General features: G+C 42.7%; 1 protein-coding gene across 1 annotated transcript; it reads right to left on the minus strand.

The window, feature by feature from the left end:
- Nucleotides 1-56: 56 nt before the first annotated feature.
- Nucleotides 57-21,326, minus strand: git1 (G protein-coupled receptor kinase interacting ArfGAP 1). Its single transcript, XM_051065613.1, is given in 23 exon segments — nt 57-4,133; nt 4,281-4,344; nt 4,694-4,870; nt 5,004-5,080; nt 5,495-5,575; nt 6,800-6,961; nt 6,963-7,045; nt 7,048-7,150; nt 8,322-8,474; nt 9,503-9,627; nt 10,124-10,235; nt 11,185-11,282; nt 12,019-12,091; nt 12,497-12,545; nt 13,365-13,391; nt 14,162-14,204; nt 14,312-14,406; nt 14,556-14,686; nt 14,802-14,888; nt 15,303-15,408; nt 16,404-16,516; nt 16,908-17,041; nt 20,889-21,326. Coding segments are annotated over 23 exon segments (2,361 nt in total). The 5' UTR covers nt 20,941-21,326; the 3' UTR covers nt 57-3,917.
- Nucleotides 21,327-21,693: the final 367 nt, after the last annotated feature.

The raw sequence follows: 21,693 nt of genomic DNA on the forward strand, positions 1-21,693 counted from the left end.
CATAAATACACACTTGGCCCCATCAGCGAGAAGAAACCTAATGCAGACAGACCCAGGACAATTAACTTGTTTTATTATTTTATTACAAATGTACAGCTTATGAGTTTCCATTACGATTGACCTTTTTAAGTCATTGTTTTCTCTACTTTATACAGTTTTTAACGTCTTCTGTTAAAAGATAACTCTCCCGTCACCCATCTCCCAAAAGTGTAGAGCTGTGAAGAAACACAGGGACAGCAACAGTACAGGCCACAGTGCACTGCCAATGGCTGAGTATCAGAAGTGTGTGTGTATAATTCACTGGCTGCAAATGTAATGTTTGTTCTTGTGGAAGGCTTGGTCCAACTGATAAGTGTTGAGGGTGTGTGTGTGTGTGTGTGTTTGATGTTGGAAATTATGTGCTGAATTCTGGACATGATGAAGGTGTAAAAAGAGTGCTGGACATGAACTGACGGAAGCATTTAAACATTCACACTAGAGGCACCCTACGTAGTGTCCATGAACTTGGGGAAGGACAAGGCCATGTGCGTTTTAGACCCTCCTCCCGCCATTTTGAGATGACTGTAGTGCTAAGCTGAAGTGTGCTTCAGACCTTGCTAATTGCCCTATCCCACATCAAACTCCCACATCCTGTACCTTATGTACCTGAACTAAGACCTTTGGAAGAGTGCAGTACATAATGTAGATCCTACTTCATCCAGCTGGTGTTTGAAAATAGTGCAACTAAGACCACACCTGGATCAAACTGTTGTTCTCACTCTTCACCTCCTGTGGATTCTAATAGGATCATTAATATGTACAATATGACTACAGAAGGGGGTAATACCACAGCATAACCATACTCACGAGACTTAAATATCTACATCAGGTGTCAAGACTTAAGAGCTGAATGAAGATTTGGGCTGAAGCTCACTTGGGCCAGCAAATAGACATAAATATCTTGCAAACATAACCCTAACATATAGCTTAATATAAAATATAGCATGAAAATATATGTTAATATATATGGCTCTAGTCTAAAACTTGGGCGATCATGATTGAAGGGACAAGCTTTTCTGCTGGCCCTCGCCTGTTTATGTGTGTGTGTGTACGTATTTCTGTTGTTTCAGCAGTCAGTACAATATCACTGTAACTCAGCCAGTCAAACAGGAGATGATGATGATGATGTGCAAAGGCATTCAATATCAAACAATGATACATTTCAAGAGTCTTCTGGACATGATTTGTTTTGACAGGGACCAGAGAAAATACTCCAACCTCACCCTACAGAGACATGTGTGCAACTGCATGAGGAAACTGAGGAACACTGACAGTCAGACACCCCAAGTGATGATCGGGGGGGGGGGTGAAAAACAAAACATGAATAAAGTGGACAGAGAAGTGCTGAAGGTGGTCTGCCATCAATCTCTCAAAGTGTTTGGGGCTAATTAAGGTCTAATTGCTTCTTGCTAAAGGGCAGCAATACAAAAAAATTTGAGATGTACTGTAACTGCTGTTTGAAGGATGAGGTCATTGTTTCAGGCGAGTAAATTCAATGTGCAGAAGCCTTCTGAGCAATGAGTAGGATTATAGAATAGGCAGATGCAAGAACAACCAACTACTGAAGCCACAAACACTTTGAGAAATGAGTTGCAGAATCATCAGAGAAAGGTTAGAGGTGAATCTAAACTAGAAGAGGACGGTCTTCCTGGCAGCTAGCAAAGACATTTTAGATCCCATCTGAATCCTTAGTTACAGATATGACCATATTTGTTCGGCACAGTACAACAAGATTTAAACCTACAGTAGGCTAAGTGCGCTATCTTTAAAAAAACAAACAAACAAAAAAATCTTTGTTCCCAATGCTGTCTCCCATTAGCAGAGTTCAGAGACAGTGAGCTAGAAGTGACAACTTCTGTGGCCCAGATCAGCAGGCCGTGACAGAGAATCAATCGGAAAACAGAATGTGGGCTTGATTGTGCTTGCCACACAGTCTAAAAAGTGAAAATAATACATGGCAAAGTGAATCAAGCACACTTGAGGTGGATGAATCAATTTCAAATGAACACATTTTCATTCTCAAATGAATGATGTGATGAGTATCTCTCACCATATGTACGCTCCAGGTTACTAGATCTGGTGCTTTCCACAGGTCTACTTAAAGCTTAACTGCAGCATACCAGTATGTCATATCAACTTGACTTGACATTTGTTAACATGCATGTAAATAACGGATGCTGTGTAACACGAGCACCCAGTAGCACACCAGCCATGTCAGTAACATTCTGCTTTGAAGCAAGACTGGGGGGTTTTAATCCTCATACACAAACTGGACCAAATGGTGCGCTTGATTTTATTATCCTGCTTGGCACAGCAAATATGAATACGGGACTGATTCTGAGATGACTCCACTGGCTCTGTTAAACGAGGCAAACTGTAAGATAAATCAAGCGCAAAAAGACAGCTGAGGATACATGAAAAGAGCATTTTGATCCAGGTCCTGTCATAATGCACCAAGGGGCTTTCGGTCTGACAACAAAATCAAAACCAAAAACAAATCTCCCCAAACACCCACTCCCCTTTGGCAACTGTTCAACCCCTTGGCCACAGGACATATTATAACATGAAGGAAAAAAAACTTCAACTGTCACATAGAACGGAGCGCTTGAGAAATGTTGAGGACCATTTCACAGGTTTGTTTTTTTTATGTGTATGTGTGTGCACGTTTACTTACATCCCCAAGAGGTTGAGCACATACTCCCACTTGTCTCCCTATTCCAATAAATGAGAATCATATTTGAGACAATGAAATAAACATACATAAACAGTTAAATCAAGATGACAGTCAGTAAAAATATCAATACAAAAAAACAATAGGCATGATAAACAATAACAATAAATCACAATTATTCCAGTGTAAGTGTTTTGTTTTTGTAAGTCAGTAATGTTTGTCCTCAGAGGTGCAGACAGAAGCAATCTGCATATTCAAAAGAAAAAAACACAAAGAAAAAGAGAGGAAAGAAATTAAAACATGCCAGATCATGCTGTGTGTACCACCAACAACTGGGGAGGGGGGGTGACAGGTAAAAGAAAAGCTGGAGCCCCCTGCAAAAGCTAACCCAGGAGGAAGCGTCTGAGAGCCTGGGTGGGGTGCAGAGTGGGGTGGCATTAGATGGACCCCAGGGAGGGTCCTTCGCTGCACCAGGAGCTCATCCTGTATGGGACGGGATAGGAAACAGAGGGGCCTTGTGTCTGGTTGGAGAGAGAGAGAGAGGGGCAAAGGAGCGGGCCAGAGAGGAAAGGAGAGGAGGAACATTCTGGCTCCTCACAGGATGGAGGGACGGAGATGGTGTGGAGTATGTCATGGTTGGTCTACCTACTTCCCTCTCTCGCAGCATACACTTCCTCCCTCCCCGATTAGGGTAAACAGGGAGAGGGAGGGATGACGAGTGACAGGTGAGAATAAATATAGCGGTAACATCTCAGGATCCAGTTCACTGTACATCGCCACCATTGTATTTCACATATGCTTATCACAGTTTAACGGTTTATTATACACATCTGATTCCAACTGTTTATTTAGGTTGCTCCAGGCTGTAGTTCCTATGTTGGATCCTCCCGCTCGTCCTCCCCTACTTTCACTTCCACACTTGTGGAATTTCTCCATTTTCAGTCCTCTGTAGTGTTTCTACTAAACCATCAGTGCTCCCATCTGATTCCTTTCCATGCATTTTCCAAACTTCTCTCTAGTTTCCCTTTCCTCTTCGTGCCCATCATTCTCTCGGTCACTCCCCCTCCCTAGTCCTCTGTAGTGTGATCATATTATCCGTCTTCCTCTCCTAGAAGCCCCTCCTATCCCTCTTAGCCCACCCATGCATTGATCCGTTCTCTCTCCCTCTTCCCTCTCCATCCATCCATCCAAGCATGCATTTGTTGGGTCACTGTTTCTTCTCACGAGTGGTGATGGTGACCAGTTGCTTGGCAGCCTTGGCAATGTCATAGGCGCACTGGATGACCTGCTGAGTTAGGAGCTGGTAGTCCACCGCGGGGGCCCCAGGCTCTGAGGGTGCCGCCTTACGGCACTCCACCTGCAACCGCGAGGCACTGGAAGCCAACAGGCGGAGGGAGCAGTGGACTGCATCCAACGCTGGGCGCTACGGAGAAATGAATGGAATCAAAACTGAACTCACATGGTGGATGGTGCAGGATGTAAAGAGATCGAAGAAGATAAAGACCCTAATGACGACAGAGAAAAAGAGACACGCAAAGGGAGACATGAAACACAAGTAGAGGGACCTTACTTTAGGGAAGAGTGAGGCCATCTCAGTGACAGCAGAGTGGATCTTCTCAGAGCATGGGACAAAGCTAAGGAAGAAAGAAATTAGTTATTTAACCAGCTGATTCACAGATTGAGGCAAAATTGTGGACAGTGCTTTCACTCCTGATCCATTTAGTTTGGTTAAAACAAACTCTGCAACAATATGATAATAGAGAGCACCCTAACTGTGGATTTACTTGCAACTGCATTTACTTGGTGCAGTTGTTAATGTTGTTGGTTAAAAAGTAACTAATCTCAATTACTCATCTGGTGCTAGATGTTCTTGTAATTCAATGTGTTATTCATTTGTTATGCATTTGTAGTATTTCTGCAGTAGTATTTACAGCAGCTGCAGCAGACAAAATGCTTTCCAAGCTGAGTGTGTCTTCCACCTACCTGTCATGTTTGAACTCCTGAGCAGCCCTGAGCAGCTCCTGGATGTTCTTTGTCACCTGCTCAGTCTTAAGTATGACATCCTCTGTGCAGGGCAGGGTGGGGTCTGGCTCCCCTGCCTCCCCACCCCCTCCCTCCTCAGACTCCCCACGGCCCTCCTCCTCACTGCTGCGGCCCATACTGAAAAGAAGAAAAATACACTTTTACTAATCACCACCTTGATCTAAAGGAAAGAGATGATTGTCAAAAAACTACAGATAAAGATTAAAAAACACTCATCCTTATGTGGACAGTGACTTGCCGTGAGTCTGACCTTAGCGAGAGGTCGTACGTTTGTGTGTTGTCATAGTCACTGTCTGTGCCACTGCCGTGCTTCTCAGGTTTAGAGACCTGAAAACATAGCAACAATATCTTTCATCACTGCAGTTATCTCACACTTCACAATAACTCCCGTGCTGTTCACTCCTGCAGAGTTGTTTCCATTTAAATGTGATGGTTTCCTGTGCACTTAATGGCACAGATTTTGAAAGTTGTTTTAAATCGGCAGTTTTTCTGTAAATCTGAGTTTTAAGTATTGCAGCCAAATTCGACTAAAGGGAAGGCTCTTTCTCTGTTGTTTTTGAGCATCTGTAGTCTGGACTTTTCCCACCGGATGTGAGAGATTTTCTGTGACAGAAATGCTGGATTATGGTCTATATTCCAAGGCCCTGCTGTATTTGTATGAGTTTGACAAAACAATTTGAGCCTATAATCTCAACTTCCTGAATGAACAGAGTGTATGATCAGGAAACTGTAAGAGCTCACCATGTATCTGCCCATCTCTGTAGATCCAGACAGATGCTGGCCTCCATATGGCGCTGGACCCCCTGTACTACCCTTCCTTACCTGTGAAGAGAGGGGCAAACAAGGATGGAGAGAAGAAGACAGAGATGGAGGGATAAAGATGAGATGAGACAGAGATGGAAAAGGGAATGGCAGTTTTGCAGAAAGAAATGGGTGGTGAAATAGGAAGGAAAAAATGAGTGTGGGGACAGAGAGAAGAGATGCTTTTATAAACAGTAAAAACACAAAATGAAGGAGCCAGTGAGAGTAGCGCCAGATCAACTCGGCAGCTCACCCATCATCCTACCAAGACTAAATGTCTCTATAGGCATAGTTATCTATGACAGAAAGTCAAAGAACACACACCTAAACTAACCAGTTGCGGACAGCTATAGCATCTAAAATTGACCACAAATACTATAAACTAATGTTGATCTCCAGTATTAGAATGCATAATAAGCAGAAGTGGTGCACCGTGTGAGAATTCTACATTCGAAGATGAAATGACAAACAATGCAATGACAGACAGAATGCTTACATCCAGAGGATGCACGGCTGCACTGCAGTGAGCAAGGGACAGACAGGTGAAAAGACAGACAGAAAGAAAACAGACAAACAGGTAAATATTTGTGTAAAGAGATGGTGAACTGGACACCGACTTATCGTCCACAGAGGTTTTCTGTAGTGGTGAGTGGCTGTGTGTTTGCATACTGTAGCATTATAGATGTTGCTGTAGGTTAAATGCTAAACTATTGTTTGAGGATATTTTCTATCCTCCTCCTCTTTACATGTGAGTGAAATTGTGCGTGACTGTGACCCCAACATCTCCAGATTAAGCAGCTGTCCAGCAGCAGGAGAGCTAGCTGGGAGGACAAAAAGGGTTGAAAATGTAAAGGTCAAAGGGTGAAGAGCAGGCTAAAGAGCAGAGCATCAACGGCGTTGCCAGGCAACCAAACAGACAAGACAATTCCTATTCCTTCCATCTTTCTCCTTCAGGTCACACTTGTGCAGTTCCCTCTTTAAGGTGCTAAAACGTTTAGATTGAGGTCTGATTGTCCTGACACAAACCAACGCTACACTTTCACATTTAAATGGGGATCATGCACAACTGGACCTTTCAAAGAGAAGGACCGGGAACTGAGATGCAGGGAGAGAGAAACTCAGAGGGAAGAGAGAGATTGGGATTGGACTGTCACCCATCAGTCAGGCCGAAAACAGCCAATCACGGCCACCAAAAGGAGGGTGGGAAGTAGAAGGGGCCAGGGAGGAGGGGGGGTTCTAACTTACGCTGGGTGTGTTGAGGGGCTGCAGGCGGGCTGCCAGGGAGTCCAGGGCTGGGGGACCATGGGCCGTGGGGCCGGGGGTCGCCCCTGGCTCGTACATTGAGAAGGCCTGGCGGTCTCTCCGGTGGGGATGGGAGTGGGGGGCGACTGAGGAGGGCACAGAGAGCGCCTGGGGGGTCCGATCCTGGCCCAAACCCACCCAGACCCCCTCCACCTATTCCTCCTCGCATCACACCCCCTTGCCAGTGCCCCCCCCTCCCCCTCCACCACCAGGCCCCCCTACCCCATGGCCAGCTGCCCCCCCAGCCTGCTGGCCCCCCCGCAGGGCACTGTTCTCTGTCTGCATCCGTGTGATCTACAGGAGAGGAGGAAGGGAGCAGGGAGGGATGAGAGGATGGAGGGAAGGATGGAGGGAGGGACATGGGGAGGTTGAAGGGAAGGGGTTGTCAACCGAATGGTAATAAAACAAGCATCCACAATCGCATGTACAGTAAAAGGCTCAAACAGGGCTTTATATATTAACTGACATCAGCACTGGGGAGGGAGGGAATGTGCGGTAAAGACACCTCAATAAGTTACATGTCAAAGCAGGGATTAGGTCTTGGGGAAGGGGTGGATGGAAGGCTACATACCTGTATATAAACATAGTTTGCTTTAGAGGGATCACTGAGGGATAATGTGGGTCACCTGCACTGATGTATGGTTGACTATCATCTCATTTGACACCATAATTTGTTATCTGCAGTGTGTGCTACAGTGTTTGCTTGTACATGTGCATGTTCGCCTCAACTCTTCACTAAATCCTTGGCCAAGGGACAACAAGAATACATGAATGAATCATGGGTCACATAAGCTGACACTGGCAGCCACTAATGAATACATTAAGCTAATGATGATGACTCACAAGACTCCAAGTGAAGGAACGATGAACAACAGATGAGCACTATTAAAACTAAACTAAAAATGACAACTAAAACGAGAACGGGTATTTGCAGCACCCTCACTCCACATGAGCATGACAGCTGCTTTAGTTTCTAGATAACACTGAAAAGCTGTCACCAAATTTGTCTTCCAGAGACAACAGTGTAGGAAAATGACACCCTGTCAGGAAAAATACATCAGCTTGCAAAGATATTAAAATATTGACTTGTCTCTCCATCATCCTGCCCTCGATCTGTCTGAATCACTTGTTTGTTCTCACTTTACCAACCTGTCTTTTTGTCTTGTGTGTCTTGAACAAACCCCCGTCATCTGGGCATCAGCTCCTATCTGATTTTATAGTCCAACCTTTCTATGAGACAATTTATGCCAACCTCTCTTGCATCATCCCATTCCTCTTCCTTGCCCCTTGTTGCTCTCCACTATTGTTTTTTGATTTTTAAAAAGTAAATACAATGTCAAATGTCTTTGGTGTTTTTCTGCTCCGAATTTCTCAATGTTCTGCTGTAGGTGAGATGTTGACCCTCTGAACTTTTCTGCCTCATTTATCTCAGTTCATCCTTTCATTGCCCCTTCGTATTCCCTACCTCTTTCTGAAGCCGCCGCAGCTCCTCGCTCAGGTTGTTGTTGACCTTCATGAGCTGCTGTACCTTGGCTTCTGAGGAGGCCAGGGCCTTCTTTACCTCCAGGTACTCCTGCAGGGTGATGGGGCCATCTGACAAGTCTGACGAGTCCATACTCTTGATTGATGGGACATAAAAAAAGACAGATGGAAGCACAGACAGCTCGAAAGTGAGGTAGAGTCAAAGTAAGGAAACTGGTGCCATGAGATTTGTGAAGCTATTGCAGCATAGAAATCACCTTCAGGATTCATTTCAGCCATACTGTATATACAATCACAGCAGTTTTTATATGTAGGTAACATGGGGATATACAGTACAAATCAATTGCTTTGTAGCTAAGTAAAAACAGAGCTAACTACTGTGTGAGAGGAGGAGGGTTGGCCTGCAGCCTGCAGGGTAGTACTACAGCTGATCACACAGATATAGACAGTAGAGCCTTAGTTCTACTCTCATTACACTATCCACCCCCACTTCCTGTGACCCTGAAGCATGCTGCAACTCAGTCCTGTACCACTCCCTGAAACTGAACCAGTAAAGATATCTTTCATACACTGTTTCTTCTACAATTCATCCACCTCCTACTCAAACCAGGTCTATTTTACTCTTATGCCCACAGTTAATAGATGTATACAATGACATTTGATAGGGTACCATTCTTAAATTTTACAAGCACAACAAAATAGTGAATACACATATTTCAAGTGGAGATGGGAGTGAAGCCTCTGACTTGTGATTTGTCAGTATTTTGCACACTGAGCTAAATCAGTGCACAAGAAAAGGAGATTAAGATAGTCACTGGTTTAGTGGTTGCTTACTTTGTAATTTCTACCACTCCCAAGCCTGCACCGTTTCTTTTCTCTTTCTCTCGCTCCTCTTCTCTCCTTCTACAAAACAATGCCTCTCTGACAGGGACCAAGAATAGCTGATGATGTCACTCAGTAGCTATGTGGCAGCCCTGACCATGGCCACTCCCTGCAAAGCATGCTGGGACAAGCAGTCCTAAAGAGGAAACTATTGAAAAGCTTTAATAGCGTATATTCTCAGACACTAACTAGTGTGTATATAAGTTTTACAATGAAAATGCATGCTATGTATTATTATTAAAGAACAGTAGTTGTAGGAGTAGTAGTAGTCAAGTACTATACCTTTGCACGGTTGCTGCGTTGCGTGTTGTTGTTGTTCTGGGTGGTCAGCTCGCTGTCTGTGTCTTCATCAGATGCTACACTATCATAGTCATGCTGGTCATCATCAATGCCCAGGTCCAGTGGGTCTGGCAAAAGGAAGAATGTGCTCATTTATTACAGTTCTTCCAATATAGAGTGTATCAGCCTTTCTCTTTCTTTTCATCTCTCTCTTGGCACTGCTCAAACTGATAAGACTGCTGACTGATTTTGGCCAGCTTTCTTCTCTACTTATTTCAATGGGAGCCTCTGTCAAATACGAACCAGTTATTGAGGGGATGCAAGTCAAATATCTGTGCAGATAAAAATAAACCACTTGGTCTGGCACAGATTTAACTCTCCAACAATAAATCCTAGATTTCCTTTCTTCTTTGCTGGACTGGATCTATTCATCATGTTGATTACAGCTATAATCACGGCTGTGTCTAAAATGTTTTAACAGCTATACGTTGTTGTACCAAAAGGTATTGGGAAAAGCCAATAAACTGACCTAACATATTTATAACTAGGTTAAGTTTTATGATTTTTACAATTCCTTTCAACTGTCAGCCCTAATCTGTCTGTCCTTTATTCCCAGTGTCTCACCAGTTGGGCTGCTGAGACCTTTTCCCTGCTGTCTCCTTTTGGCATCACTCAGGATGTCGATGATGAGTGTGGCAAACTCCCGAGCATTGAAACGGGCCAGCTTCTGACGGCCCTGAGAGAAGAATGAGTCAGGATTTAGGACTTGGATTATTCTCAAACTACATGCACACATTGGCATGACAAAAGTTCAGTAAAATAAATAAATAAATCTTAAAGTTTATTCTAGAGTTGTGCAGTATGCAAAAACAATCCAGCCCACAGCCAGTGCGTCACTGCCTATGTGAATACTGTGGTCAACTACCATGTGCTGTGGAAAAAAGCAGTCATACTGAGCACTCACAATACACACACTCAAGTACACACCATCACAAGTGTGCTCATACATTCACAAACATTAGCAATGAAACATAAACCATGCAATTACACAAGCATGCTGGCATCCATGTATTAAACATAAAAAGGTCAGTTTCTACCAAAGTGCTAGACTGGAATTATTAAACAAAGTGATGTGCTCTTGAAAACACACCACTTTAGAGGGCGAAAGGCAGGTAGAAGAAGGTAAAAAGTTGAACTCTAAATGTGTTTCCCACCGTAAACAGACAGTAGTTCCTAACCTAACTGCCCAATGAGAACAAAGCAAACGTGGCGACGTGGGTGTTTTTTTCTGTATGTGTACACTCATGTTAAAAGTCAATGTTTACACTAATGAGCCACACAGATGAGGAGAAACTATGTGAGAGGACATATGGGAATTCTCTCTCTCTCACATGGAGAGTGAGGAAAAGAGGGGAGGAGAGGGAGAGAGGAGACAGAGAGAAACACAGATGGATTACATCTTTCCTTCTTTCTCAGCAGCTGAAGAACATCCCTTGTCAATTTCACACTCATTCTCACACACTCAAATACATACATTCACAAGGCTCTATTTCTTCTTTGTGCTTGCAAGTTCTTGCACCTTTGTCTCTTCTTTCTCTCTGTTTTGTCATCATCTTCAGGTAAAAAATGCCTGCAGTTTCCTAAGTACGAGTGTATTATGCATGTATAAGTGTGTGTATGTTTACCTGGTTGCGTGTGGCAGAGTATTCAGGGTTGACTGGTAGAAAGGGCACTGCGCTGCGTTCTGTTACCAGGGTGCTGTGGTTCTGGGTCGTAAGCCACACTGGAGACATAACAAAACATGTAGCAAAAAATAAGCCTGTGTGTGTGTGTGTGGTGTGTGTGTGTGTGTGTGTGTGTGTGTGTGTGTGTCTTAAAGCCACAAGGTCATCTTAGCTGGAACACAGGCAGCCAAACACAGAGTCCATCCACCCACACATACATAGACACAAAAACAAAGTACAGTGAAAAAGATCAGTAGATTTTTAAACTGGATTCTAGCCCCTATAAGGCACTGTTGTGCTCTGAGCCCACCCACTGTGTGCAGTTGAGTGTGTGTATCCTTGCCACTTACCTGCGGTGCTTCTGTCAGAAAGCACAATTTGACTGCTACTGCTACTGAAGAAAAAGGGAAAGAAAAGGAAAAAAGAGAAAAAGAGCGAGAAAGAGCAGAGGAGGAGGAGAGAGACTCAAGAATTTCTGAGGCACTTCCTCACTCTGACTCTCCTCCTCCCTCCCTCACTCACTCACTCCATTTGGCCTTCCTCTTCAAAAGTCACTTTCCTTTTCCCTTCACTGTCCTTCACATTTACTATATGTCCCCTCAAGATCCATTTTCTCCCCACCCTTTTCCTCTCCAAGCTCATGTCAACAATGTCTTCTAGAGGTGTTTTATATTCCTTTCAACATCTAGACATCTAGTTTCCATATAGGCAAAAAGTCAAAATGCAGGTAGATATTTTCTACCTTACAAAGAACAAAACAGGTAAGTAAGGGTTGAGGGATGAGATAAGGCTCACCTGCATCATTTTCTCTGCGATCCACCTCGTCATAGACATCCATCGCTAGCTCCTCAAACAGACGATTATTGAGCTGTCACACACACAAATTGACCCCAGATATATCAACTGGTATTTGTACAGGCCTAGTGCAACAAGCAGCCTCATGTCCAGTCATCTCGGCTGTGATTTTTAAGATTTTACTTGATATGTTGTCTCATATTCAGTCACCCATCACATTTCTCTAATAACATCTGTGTCATGGTTTGTGACTAGAGCCTAAATGTTGATAATGACCATCAAGGGTCAGTTTTGGATTATCAGCATTGTGTGGGGCTTTTACTGAGCACTTAACTTTTTACATCACCTTCAATTAAACTAGAAACTGGCTTAATCTAATGTCTAAAAACAGTGAATTTGATGTCACATCTGACAGTAGAATTGCAATGTGAATGTAGAATAAATCATGATTTTAATCTCACACTTCAACCCAACTCACCGCTTGTAGCTTCTTCTTGGCGGCCTTGGCCAGTTCTGAGAGGTCCAGACTAAAAAAAAAACCACAGACGATGACAGTCAGACAGGCATCAGAAAGATACTGTGGAATAAAGAGACAGACGGGGAGGCAGGGAGGAAGATGTGGAGATGGAAAGAGGAGCGGGAGGTAAGAACTGGGAAGGATGTTTCGCTAGGAGAAGCAGACGGGGGGAGGAGGGGTACGTGTGGATGCATTGGATATCTGAGCAAAAGGGCTTGATACAATGGTGACTGCCACATCAACCTAAAAATAACCATCTGTACAGTCCTAAAGACAGGATGCACTTGTGGTTTTGCAAGTTACAGCTACATAGCTAAAACTGTGGAATATCAAAATATATGTCAGTCACAATTTAACTTTCTTACTAAATGTTGCTGTAGACTCAGTGCGTTACTGACCTTTGATTACACAGATATAAAAGAAATAGAAGTCAAAAGCTTTATTGCATTAAATGAAATTTTAATTTATTTCAGGACAAACTTTTTTTTGTGACCAGTAATATTCACTGAGGATATATGCAAGTACTCAGTTTGAACATATAGAAATGTCTGGTGTCATTCCACTGTGCAGAGCAACAACCTGCTTACTGGAGGAGGCCCTCTGAACCTCTATTCTCTAACAGCCTCTGGTCATCTAGATATTCCTTCAGAACTCAGTGTACAACTCAACAACTGTTTTCTCGTGATAACACTTCAAGAAACCCCTGAATAAGGGGTTTGCTTCTTCAACTAGATAACAGGGAGATATACAAAAGATGGGGTAGTGGAGAGAGAGGACTGAAATGAAGGGAGAAACTGGGAAACAAAAGGAACAAGGAAAGTAAAGATACCTCTGTGTCGGGCACTTAGGACGAGCTCTGGCTCCACCAAGCGCAGCGAATTGGAGAGAACAGAAAATGAGTGAGAAAAAGGAAGAAACAGACAGAACGAGGAGTAGAGAGGCCACATCAAAACAGCTTTAGTTGTTATTATCAAGAGGAACCATTCACCAGAACAGACAGATGCAAGTGGAGTCAGATGGCAAATCAGAAGCAAGACCCATCTCAGCAATAAATACAGTTTGAGGTGTGGCTGGTTTAGCTGCCATACATATCCATTTTTGAGTAGTACACATTTTTAAGCTACTTCTTTGTCTCAGTTGAGAAAACCCAGCACCCATCAAATATCTGAAAGAAGCTGAGCCAAGTAATACTAGACTTGATTTATCATGGCCTGACTGTGCACTTCTGCACCTGCCAAATCAAACCTGCAGTTTAGGATTAATAAACCAAGCACACCTCCTTCTAAATAATCAGAGTTACCTGTAATAGCTTAGATTGGTATTTACAATAAACAGCCAGCTTTAATAGGGTTATCAAAGACCTCCTTTATCTAACTCAATTTTTGGGTGGGGTTACATATACTATAGTGACACCCTCTGGTCAGAACACTAAACTGCATCACTATCAACTAATCCATGCCAGGGAGACATAGTGGGAAGAGACAGTCATAGACATATAACAAGTCAGGTAGCTGTAAAAGTCAAGGACACTAACAAAGATACTTCATGCAATCAACCACGCCATGCATGCTTCAACAAGGTGTTTATAGTTGGCTTAACACAAAACCATAATCTAATGGTCCATACCTGTCTGCCATTTGAGGAATGATATAATGGCCATTCTTGTGATCTGTGGGGAGAGGAGATGAGAGCAGAGGACGGGAGAGAGGAGGAGGGGAGATTAACTGCTATGCTTAAGGGCATGTGAGATACATGTGAACTGGTGCAGTGAGTCACCTGGACGCCGTCCACACAGGTAGAAGGCTAGTCTGTCCGTCAGCTCATACTGACACTCCACAAGCCGTTCTGCTAACTCTATATGGCCCGCCTGCCTGGAGCATACAAACACAAATTATTCTACTCTCTTATTGTTTTTACCTTATTTTTGTTTCCCCCCCCCCCACAACATTCACCCACAGATTTGTGAGATTACATTTAATGCCAACTGTGTCATTAATGAAGAGTTTCCTCTGTCTTGTACCTTGCGTAGTCCATAGGCGTACGTCCGTTAATGTCAGGTGCTCCAGGGTCTGCACCGTACACCACTAACAGCTCAGCCTGCAAGATCTGGCCTGCCTTGGCTGCCACATGGAGCGGAGTAGTGCCTTTTTCCTGGAGGGGCAGGTACACACACAGAGTCAGAACAAGAGGCCTGGCAATGAGAGAATAAGTGAACAGTGCAGCTAATTGTTAGATGGAGTGAGTCAGCAAGTCGATTTTTCCTGACCGGGTGGAAGAAGTTGGCCTGAGCGCCGAGGGACAGGAGCCGAAGACACGTCTCTAAACTCCCTGTCCGCACGCTGGAGTGAAGTTGCTAGTAGAGAAACAAAGAGGAGAGGAATAGAGGAGAGAGAAAGAAATAGAGAGATGGGGGTGGAAAGATTAAACATCATGGAGAGAGAAGAACAGGCAGAATCCCCTTATTAGCCCAGTGGAGCTCCACAGTATTAGAGATCATTATTACATCCTGCTGTGTCATTCAGATCACTTCCTGCCAGGGGGTGTTATCACTGAGTGTGCATGTGTGTGTTTGTGTGAGTTAGTGCGTGAGTACACACATACGTAAATGAGTATTCATGTTAATGTATAAGGTCTCCCACTGACATCTATAAAAGAAACATCCTTTGTGCTTACACATGCTGTTCCACAGTATGGCTATCTCCGTATAGGCTAATTAACCTGAACTAATAATGTCATGCCCCTCAGCTGCAAAATACTGAGCCCTCACCTTACTGAGGTCCTTGGTAGTGACGCCATCATCATCACGGCAGGGCAGCTTGTGCACAAAGGCCAGCATCTGGTATTTGGCTCTTATGAACTCAGACTTAGTGGGACTGCACAGGAGGAGAAGGTAAGATGGTTAGCACAAATCCAGATCTCAGAGGTAAGCAGGTTAATCTAATGATAAACTATATTAATACAATTCCTGTCAATGTAACAATTAACTTATACTCTGCATTAGATTTCCTCTGATAGTGACTCTGGATTCTTCTTTTTGCAAATGCCCCTCAGCATCATGAGGGTATAAACATGTACACAAAATTTTAGCAGAGGTCCCTGTGGGTTTTGAAACCTGACACAAGGAAAGGTGTGTGTTTTTGTGCTAATGGTTTGTCCTTCCAGAAACTAAACACAACAACATCAAGTATGATTACCATCTTCCATGTTCCATGTGAAACACAGTGAGAAAAATGACATGGAAAAAGTGCAAGAATTATGAACACCTAACCCTTTTCAAACAACTGATTTCTAATTTAATTGAGAAGTAATTCATTCTTTGATATATCCTTTTTCTTCTTCTCCCTTTGATTCTTTGTGCTAGGTGAAAAAAAAAACAAAACGCCCACCCACTCTCTTATCAAATAAATGTCTTGAGTAAAGGGCTAGATGCCAGCACAACTGCTCTTTCTCAGCAAATCATGAGCATGGTTGCTTCACATTACTTGATAATTACAGACAGTGCTGAAAAATACAGGAACTCCTTCCTGACAGTAGAGATAGTTGATCTCCTGAATGAGACAGAATTGACAGATGACTACTGCAAAATTGCTTGTTTTACAAAGACACAAACACAGTATATAGTGCAGTAAATTTAAAATATTTTGTGACTTCAGTGAAATGAGCTAGTTTTTTTTTTTTTTTTTTTTTTTTTGCAAATCCAATTCTTGAGACCTTGACGCTCCCACAGGCACATTTCAACCCAAATCAATGACTACAACACCACACTGGCAAAACCTATCCTGTATTTAGTTATACAAAACACCATATGAGAGAAAACAATCTGACAGTGTTGTTCTGTGTATCTTGGGTTTGTGGGGAGTATACTTACTGGACTTTGTCCTGGGGGTTGGGTTTCCTTCGACCGCTCTGTACCTGAGCAGGGTCCAGGAGACTGTGTTCCCATATGGAGTTGGCCCCGTTGCTGGCCAAGGTCTGAACCATCTGAAACACACACACACAGACACACATATATACAGTCGTGACTCAGTGATGGTACACCACGTACAAGAAAATTACCAATCATCAGGAGAATATTGTTGACTGAAGTCACCTTGCAGCCTAAATGCAATACTCCACATTCTAAATCTATTGTTTTCAGACCAAAAAACTAAAAAGAAACCAGGTTAGGCACTGAATTTAAGAATGGAGAAATAGACAAACCTTTGTATAAAAAACACAAAAACTGTGAAATGATTTGCATCCTCAGTGCTGAGTCAGATTTCTGTCAGAATGGCAGTCATTCTGAGCCTCTGCTTTACTTTTTCCAGTCCTTTTTCTTGTTCTTTTTCTCTTGTTCTATCTGTATATTCTATTTCATTTTTCTCAGCCTTACCTGCAGTAGTGCAGGAGGCCATCCACTGTGCCTCAGGTGCTTGACTATAGAGATATGGCGCCCTAAGCTGCGGTGGACCGAACAGCATTCATCACAGATCAGGACCCCTCGGTTGATACTGGTCCAGCCCGGGTCTGACAGAAAAACATAGATGGTATCACATGCTTTGAGGGTGAGAGGGTTAAAGCACTGCAAAGAATCTTAAGAGCCTCACTGCAAAATTAATTTTAGTCCAGGCAGCATGAAAAACTCTCTTCTTCACCATTAACAGCAAAGCAGATTTACATTTTACAGGATATGCATCTCAAAAATTTGTTGGATGGCTGTTTTGTAATTAATACAAATTCTGAACAAAATACTGAGTTTCTGTAAGATACTGGCAATTAGGACAGATCAATACAATAATAATAGTGATTTTTTTGGTCACACACATATAGTATTTAAACATTTAAAAATTCTATGGTAATATTTGTAATATGAAGATCTTATGATTATATGAATAAAAAGATACATGAATTATCACCCAACCTTTGGGAATTGTTTTAGCTGCAGATGGAAGATGCCATATACCAAATACTTAGTTAAAGCTGGATCATACAAATGCATTGTATTCTTAACACTAGGCTGTTCGATAATTCACCACAGCCCACCTCACTCTGTGAACTGTAACTGACTAATGAACTAATGCATGCACAGAGCCCAGATTTGATTAAATTCTACCAATGGTGTGTTCAATTAATCCTATTAGAATAATTTACACCCAGTCACCTCACTGTTGCATAAAAATGCAAAAACAATGTGCAGTAGTAGGACTGTAGGACTGAAGGTCAGAGTCAAGGCAATACAAGTCCAAGTTTTACTGAATATCACAGCAATGATATGTGGAAAAATTAGGACAGTTAAACATCTGAGGTTTCAATACATTTTAATTTCTGATAAAGGACACATCCCTAAATTGAGTGTGCTGCTACATATATACACACAAGAAGAAACTTAAAAAAATAGATGTTTGTGAATGAGGCAAGGACAGAAGGGGAAGCAGCTAAGGCTAAGGCTAATGTCAGTCTACTGACACTGGCAGACTAGTCATAAAGTCTGGGTCATGTTTATGCCCTCAGGACCCTGATGTGATGAGCAGCTCACAACCAACAGTCTGAAATATCAAAACAAATACATGCACACTTGCATGCACTTGATGCATGCACAATCACACATACACACACATATCTCATATCTGCATTAGTCACTCTCAGGCTGGGATAAAACTGTCTGGGCTTAGGGTATTAATGGAGCTAAAATAGTCCATCATCAGATGAACTGACATGCTGCAAGTTATTTTGCCTGTAGAAAAAAGTAGCAGCAGATGCAAAATGGTTTTGATAAGAGCTATAGCCTAGTTTAGAACAGCAGCCCGTAGGCTTTAAAGGCCGGACTGCAGCAATTTAATTCCTTAATCTGTGTAATAAATATAAAAACTCCCACAGGCTACGCTATCTGCTTGGCTTGCTGGATCAATATGAGGCTACACCATTAAGCTATTAGACCTGGATAGACTATTGGCAGCAGTGTATTGGCCAAATCTGCAGCATGACATAATTTAGCCTAAAGTTGGCCTAATTTGTCAATACAGCATTGACATTTGTTTTTATAACTGTCACTTAAGTCAGCAGGAAAACATGTATTGCAATGAATATTAATTGTGAATGATACCATTTAAAGCCTAGAAAGCTCTTGCTGAAATTAACATATACTGCACGCAGTTTTGTGATTCAAATGTTAACGGTTAGTTTCTACAATGACATTTATAACAAGCTGATCCATAAATGATTATTTTAATATCCAGGGGCAATATATCTGTCTACTTGCAGATCCACATCACTACAAGGCTGGTTCCAATTCATATGTGATTCTCTCTAAGGTTTGCTTTTTAACTGAACCAAACACTGTCACAACATCAACAGCATCAACTTGACAATATAACATATATATGTTTATATAGATTAGACACCACTATCACACTGCTTTAAATGCTTGCAGAAGAGCCTCAGTTTCTTATACAATTGCATCTGTGTTCAATAAAGAGTTTACCATCATGACAACATGATTCATTGTTGCTATAAACCCTGCAGATTGCCATGGCGTGACATTAAAGCCTCCTGAGGCTTGGCTAGGACTGGGAGTATCAGTTGTCCTTTGTAGCCATGCCATCAAGTTATCCCCTAGTATGACACAAAGCTGGGTAGTAGGGAGGTGGCCTGTCACCAGTGGCTAGGTCAGCATTTTGCAGAACAGCACTGTGTGTGTGTGCATGTTATCGTAAGGAGGTGCTACATGCACACAGTTCATGGTAGTAGAAGAAATATACAGCTAGTAACAGATATTCTGACACTGACCATTATGAAAAAGAAGTTTTTCTCTAAAGAAATTTGTCAGGAACATAACAAATTAATTTTGCTCTAAGTTGCTATGGCAATCAAGGGCAGTGGTTCAACTGGGGTTGGTAAGTGCTAGACAGATTATGAAAAGCATCTGAGAGGGCAGGGAGATAGACAGACAGTTGCTCAAGTGGGAAGGTAGGTGTATAATAGTATCAGGGAATAGGTTCAGGTCATAAAATCAGTAGCAAGGTGTAGCCAGCAAAATTTTGAACACCAAGCATTAAGGCCCTAGAGCTTATAGACAGTTTTGCGCACACACACACACACACACACACACTGCTATCAGGGGGAGCAGCTGTGAAGAGCAGCTGCTGTAATGCATGTACACATGAATGAATGCAAGCAACACACACATACATACATACACATACACACACACACACACACACACACACACACACACGGGAGCACCAATAATCAAGTGCTTCAAACTAAACACGAGGGCATGTGAGGCTACGTCTGCAAGGCAGGGGCGAGGGAGAAGATACCAAGGATGTTTTGGCAGCACCCCTCTACCTCACTTTCCGACAAAAACAGATGGGGTCAGTGAGGTAAAAGTAACCTACAAATATAAAGGTTCGCTGGAGTAATCATACCATGCACAGCAGTATGGATAACTGCTTCTATCCAACTTTATGTTGAGTCGGCTTAAGTATTTAACTTCAGGATGCCTTTCAAATGAATTCGCTCCTGTCAATTCCCACAACATTGCTACTATATCAATGGAGTCAAAACTGTGAATGAGACCAAAAATACTGTGAAAAAAGGTGTGGTAAAAATATAGAAACATTCACCCAAGTAGCTAAGTTCCTTCAAGGTTTTTAAATAATAAATATACGTTAATTATCCTAAACTTTTGTCAGATACCGTTAAACCGACTGGCTGGTCGCTGACGCGTTAGCTGAATCAGCTTAGCAACAACTTGCCGTTTAGCAAAAGTTAGCTAGACTTGCTAACGTCGTAGCTAAGCTAGCAACGTTAGCCAGCTACACAAACTAAAAACGCCGCAGTCGTGTGCTAACAATAACACGAGGATTTTGAAATATAAGAATGATACTCTATGTTAGTTCATTGGGTGCAAGTTAAATATTTAATTATAACCAGCCATACAGTGAGTCAAAATCGCCAGTTCGTTAGCCAGGCTAAGCTAATGTGTTCAGAAGTCTGTCCTGGTCATGAAAATCAAAACAAACGTCTCTCTAAGTAGTGAGGCGGCATAAATCTGACACTCACATCTTCCACTGCAAACAAACTGGTCGCCCTCACATAACACACTGGTCCAATACATTTACATATCGAGCAGCTCAATGGGGTACATTAACGTTTAGCAGCTATTAGCTGTAGATATTTCCCGTTGTGATAACGCCTATTTTTCACTGTTTATTTTGGGCCTAGGCGACGCTTGGAAGCCCTGGCCGTTTTCCTGCTTTGCGTACCCGCTGACAGTGACAGCAACCTCGGCCCTGTTGTTCCACCATATCGCCCTCTCGACGTATTGTTCCAGTACAGTGGTCTTTTTTGATTTATTTTCCTCCCCCCCTACCTGGCGCACTGCAGTCGGCGCAGACTTCTGTCCTTTGTAGCTTTCTTGACATCTCGAAAAGTGGCTGAGAGCGAGAGGTGGATGTCGGCGATGATGTGGTTGCTCGCCCTTTTTCCCCCGAGCTACCGACCGACGTCTGCCGTCAACCGATGCGGCCCCTGAATCCCCGGAAGCCGGGTGGTGTGATCGGCTTTCCCGGCCAGCTGACCGTTGAATTTCCCGTTTGTTCCTGCGGTCTCTTCGCCCACGTCCACTACTGAACTCCAAGTCTAGAGCCAAGTTTTGTGAACATATTTAATATGACTGTTTGTGTGAACCCTCATGTCGGAATATTTACTAAATCTGTTCGCCGCATTGCCTGCAACTCGCCGAGAGACGGCAGCTTTCTACCTGTCAGTTTCCGCACACACACCCAACATCCCTGCAACCTGCCTACGGAGGGGCAGGGAGGGGTGAGGGGGCAAAAAATAATCCCGTCATTCTTTAAAAGCTCGGGTCGAAATAGCGGATCCTAAATACAGAAAAGTAAATTCACCAGTCGCTATGCACTGACCAAAATGTTGTCCGACATTTAAAAGCATGATTTAAATATTGGACTTCATTTTGACTTTTGTCTTTTACTATCTCCTTAAAATAGACTTTGCATGATATTAATATTTTCTACTGATATTTTACATCTCTGAAATAAGTCTGTCATTAAACTAGCAACTAACCACAGATGAGAGTATCACATGGTCCGTTTTTGTCCTTATTATAAACATACTGAACAATATTCATTTAACAAAAAGCTAGAAATGTATTCATT

Source organism: Lates calcarifer, linkage group LG21 (genome assembly GCF_001640805.2).
Source record: "Lates calcarifer isolate ASB-BC8 linkage group LG21, TLL_Latcal_v3, whole genome shotgun sequence".
Classification (NCBI taxonomy): domain Eukaryota; kingdom Metazoa; phylum Chordata; class Actinopteri; family Centropomidae; genus Lates; species Lates calcarifer.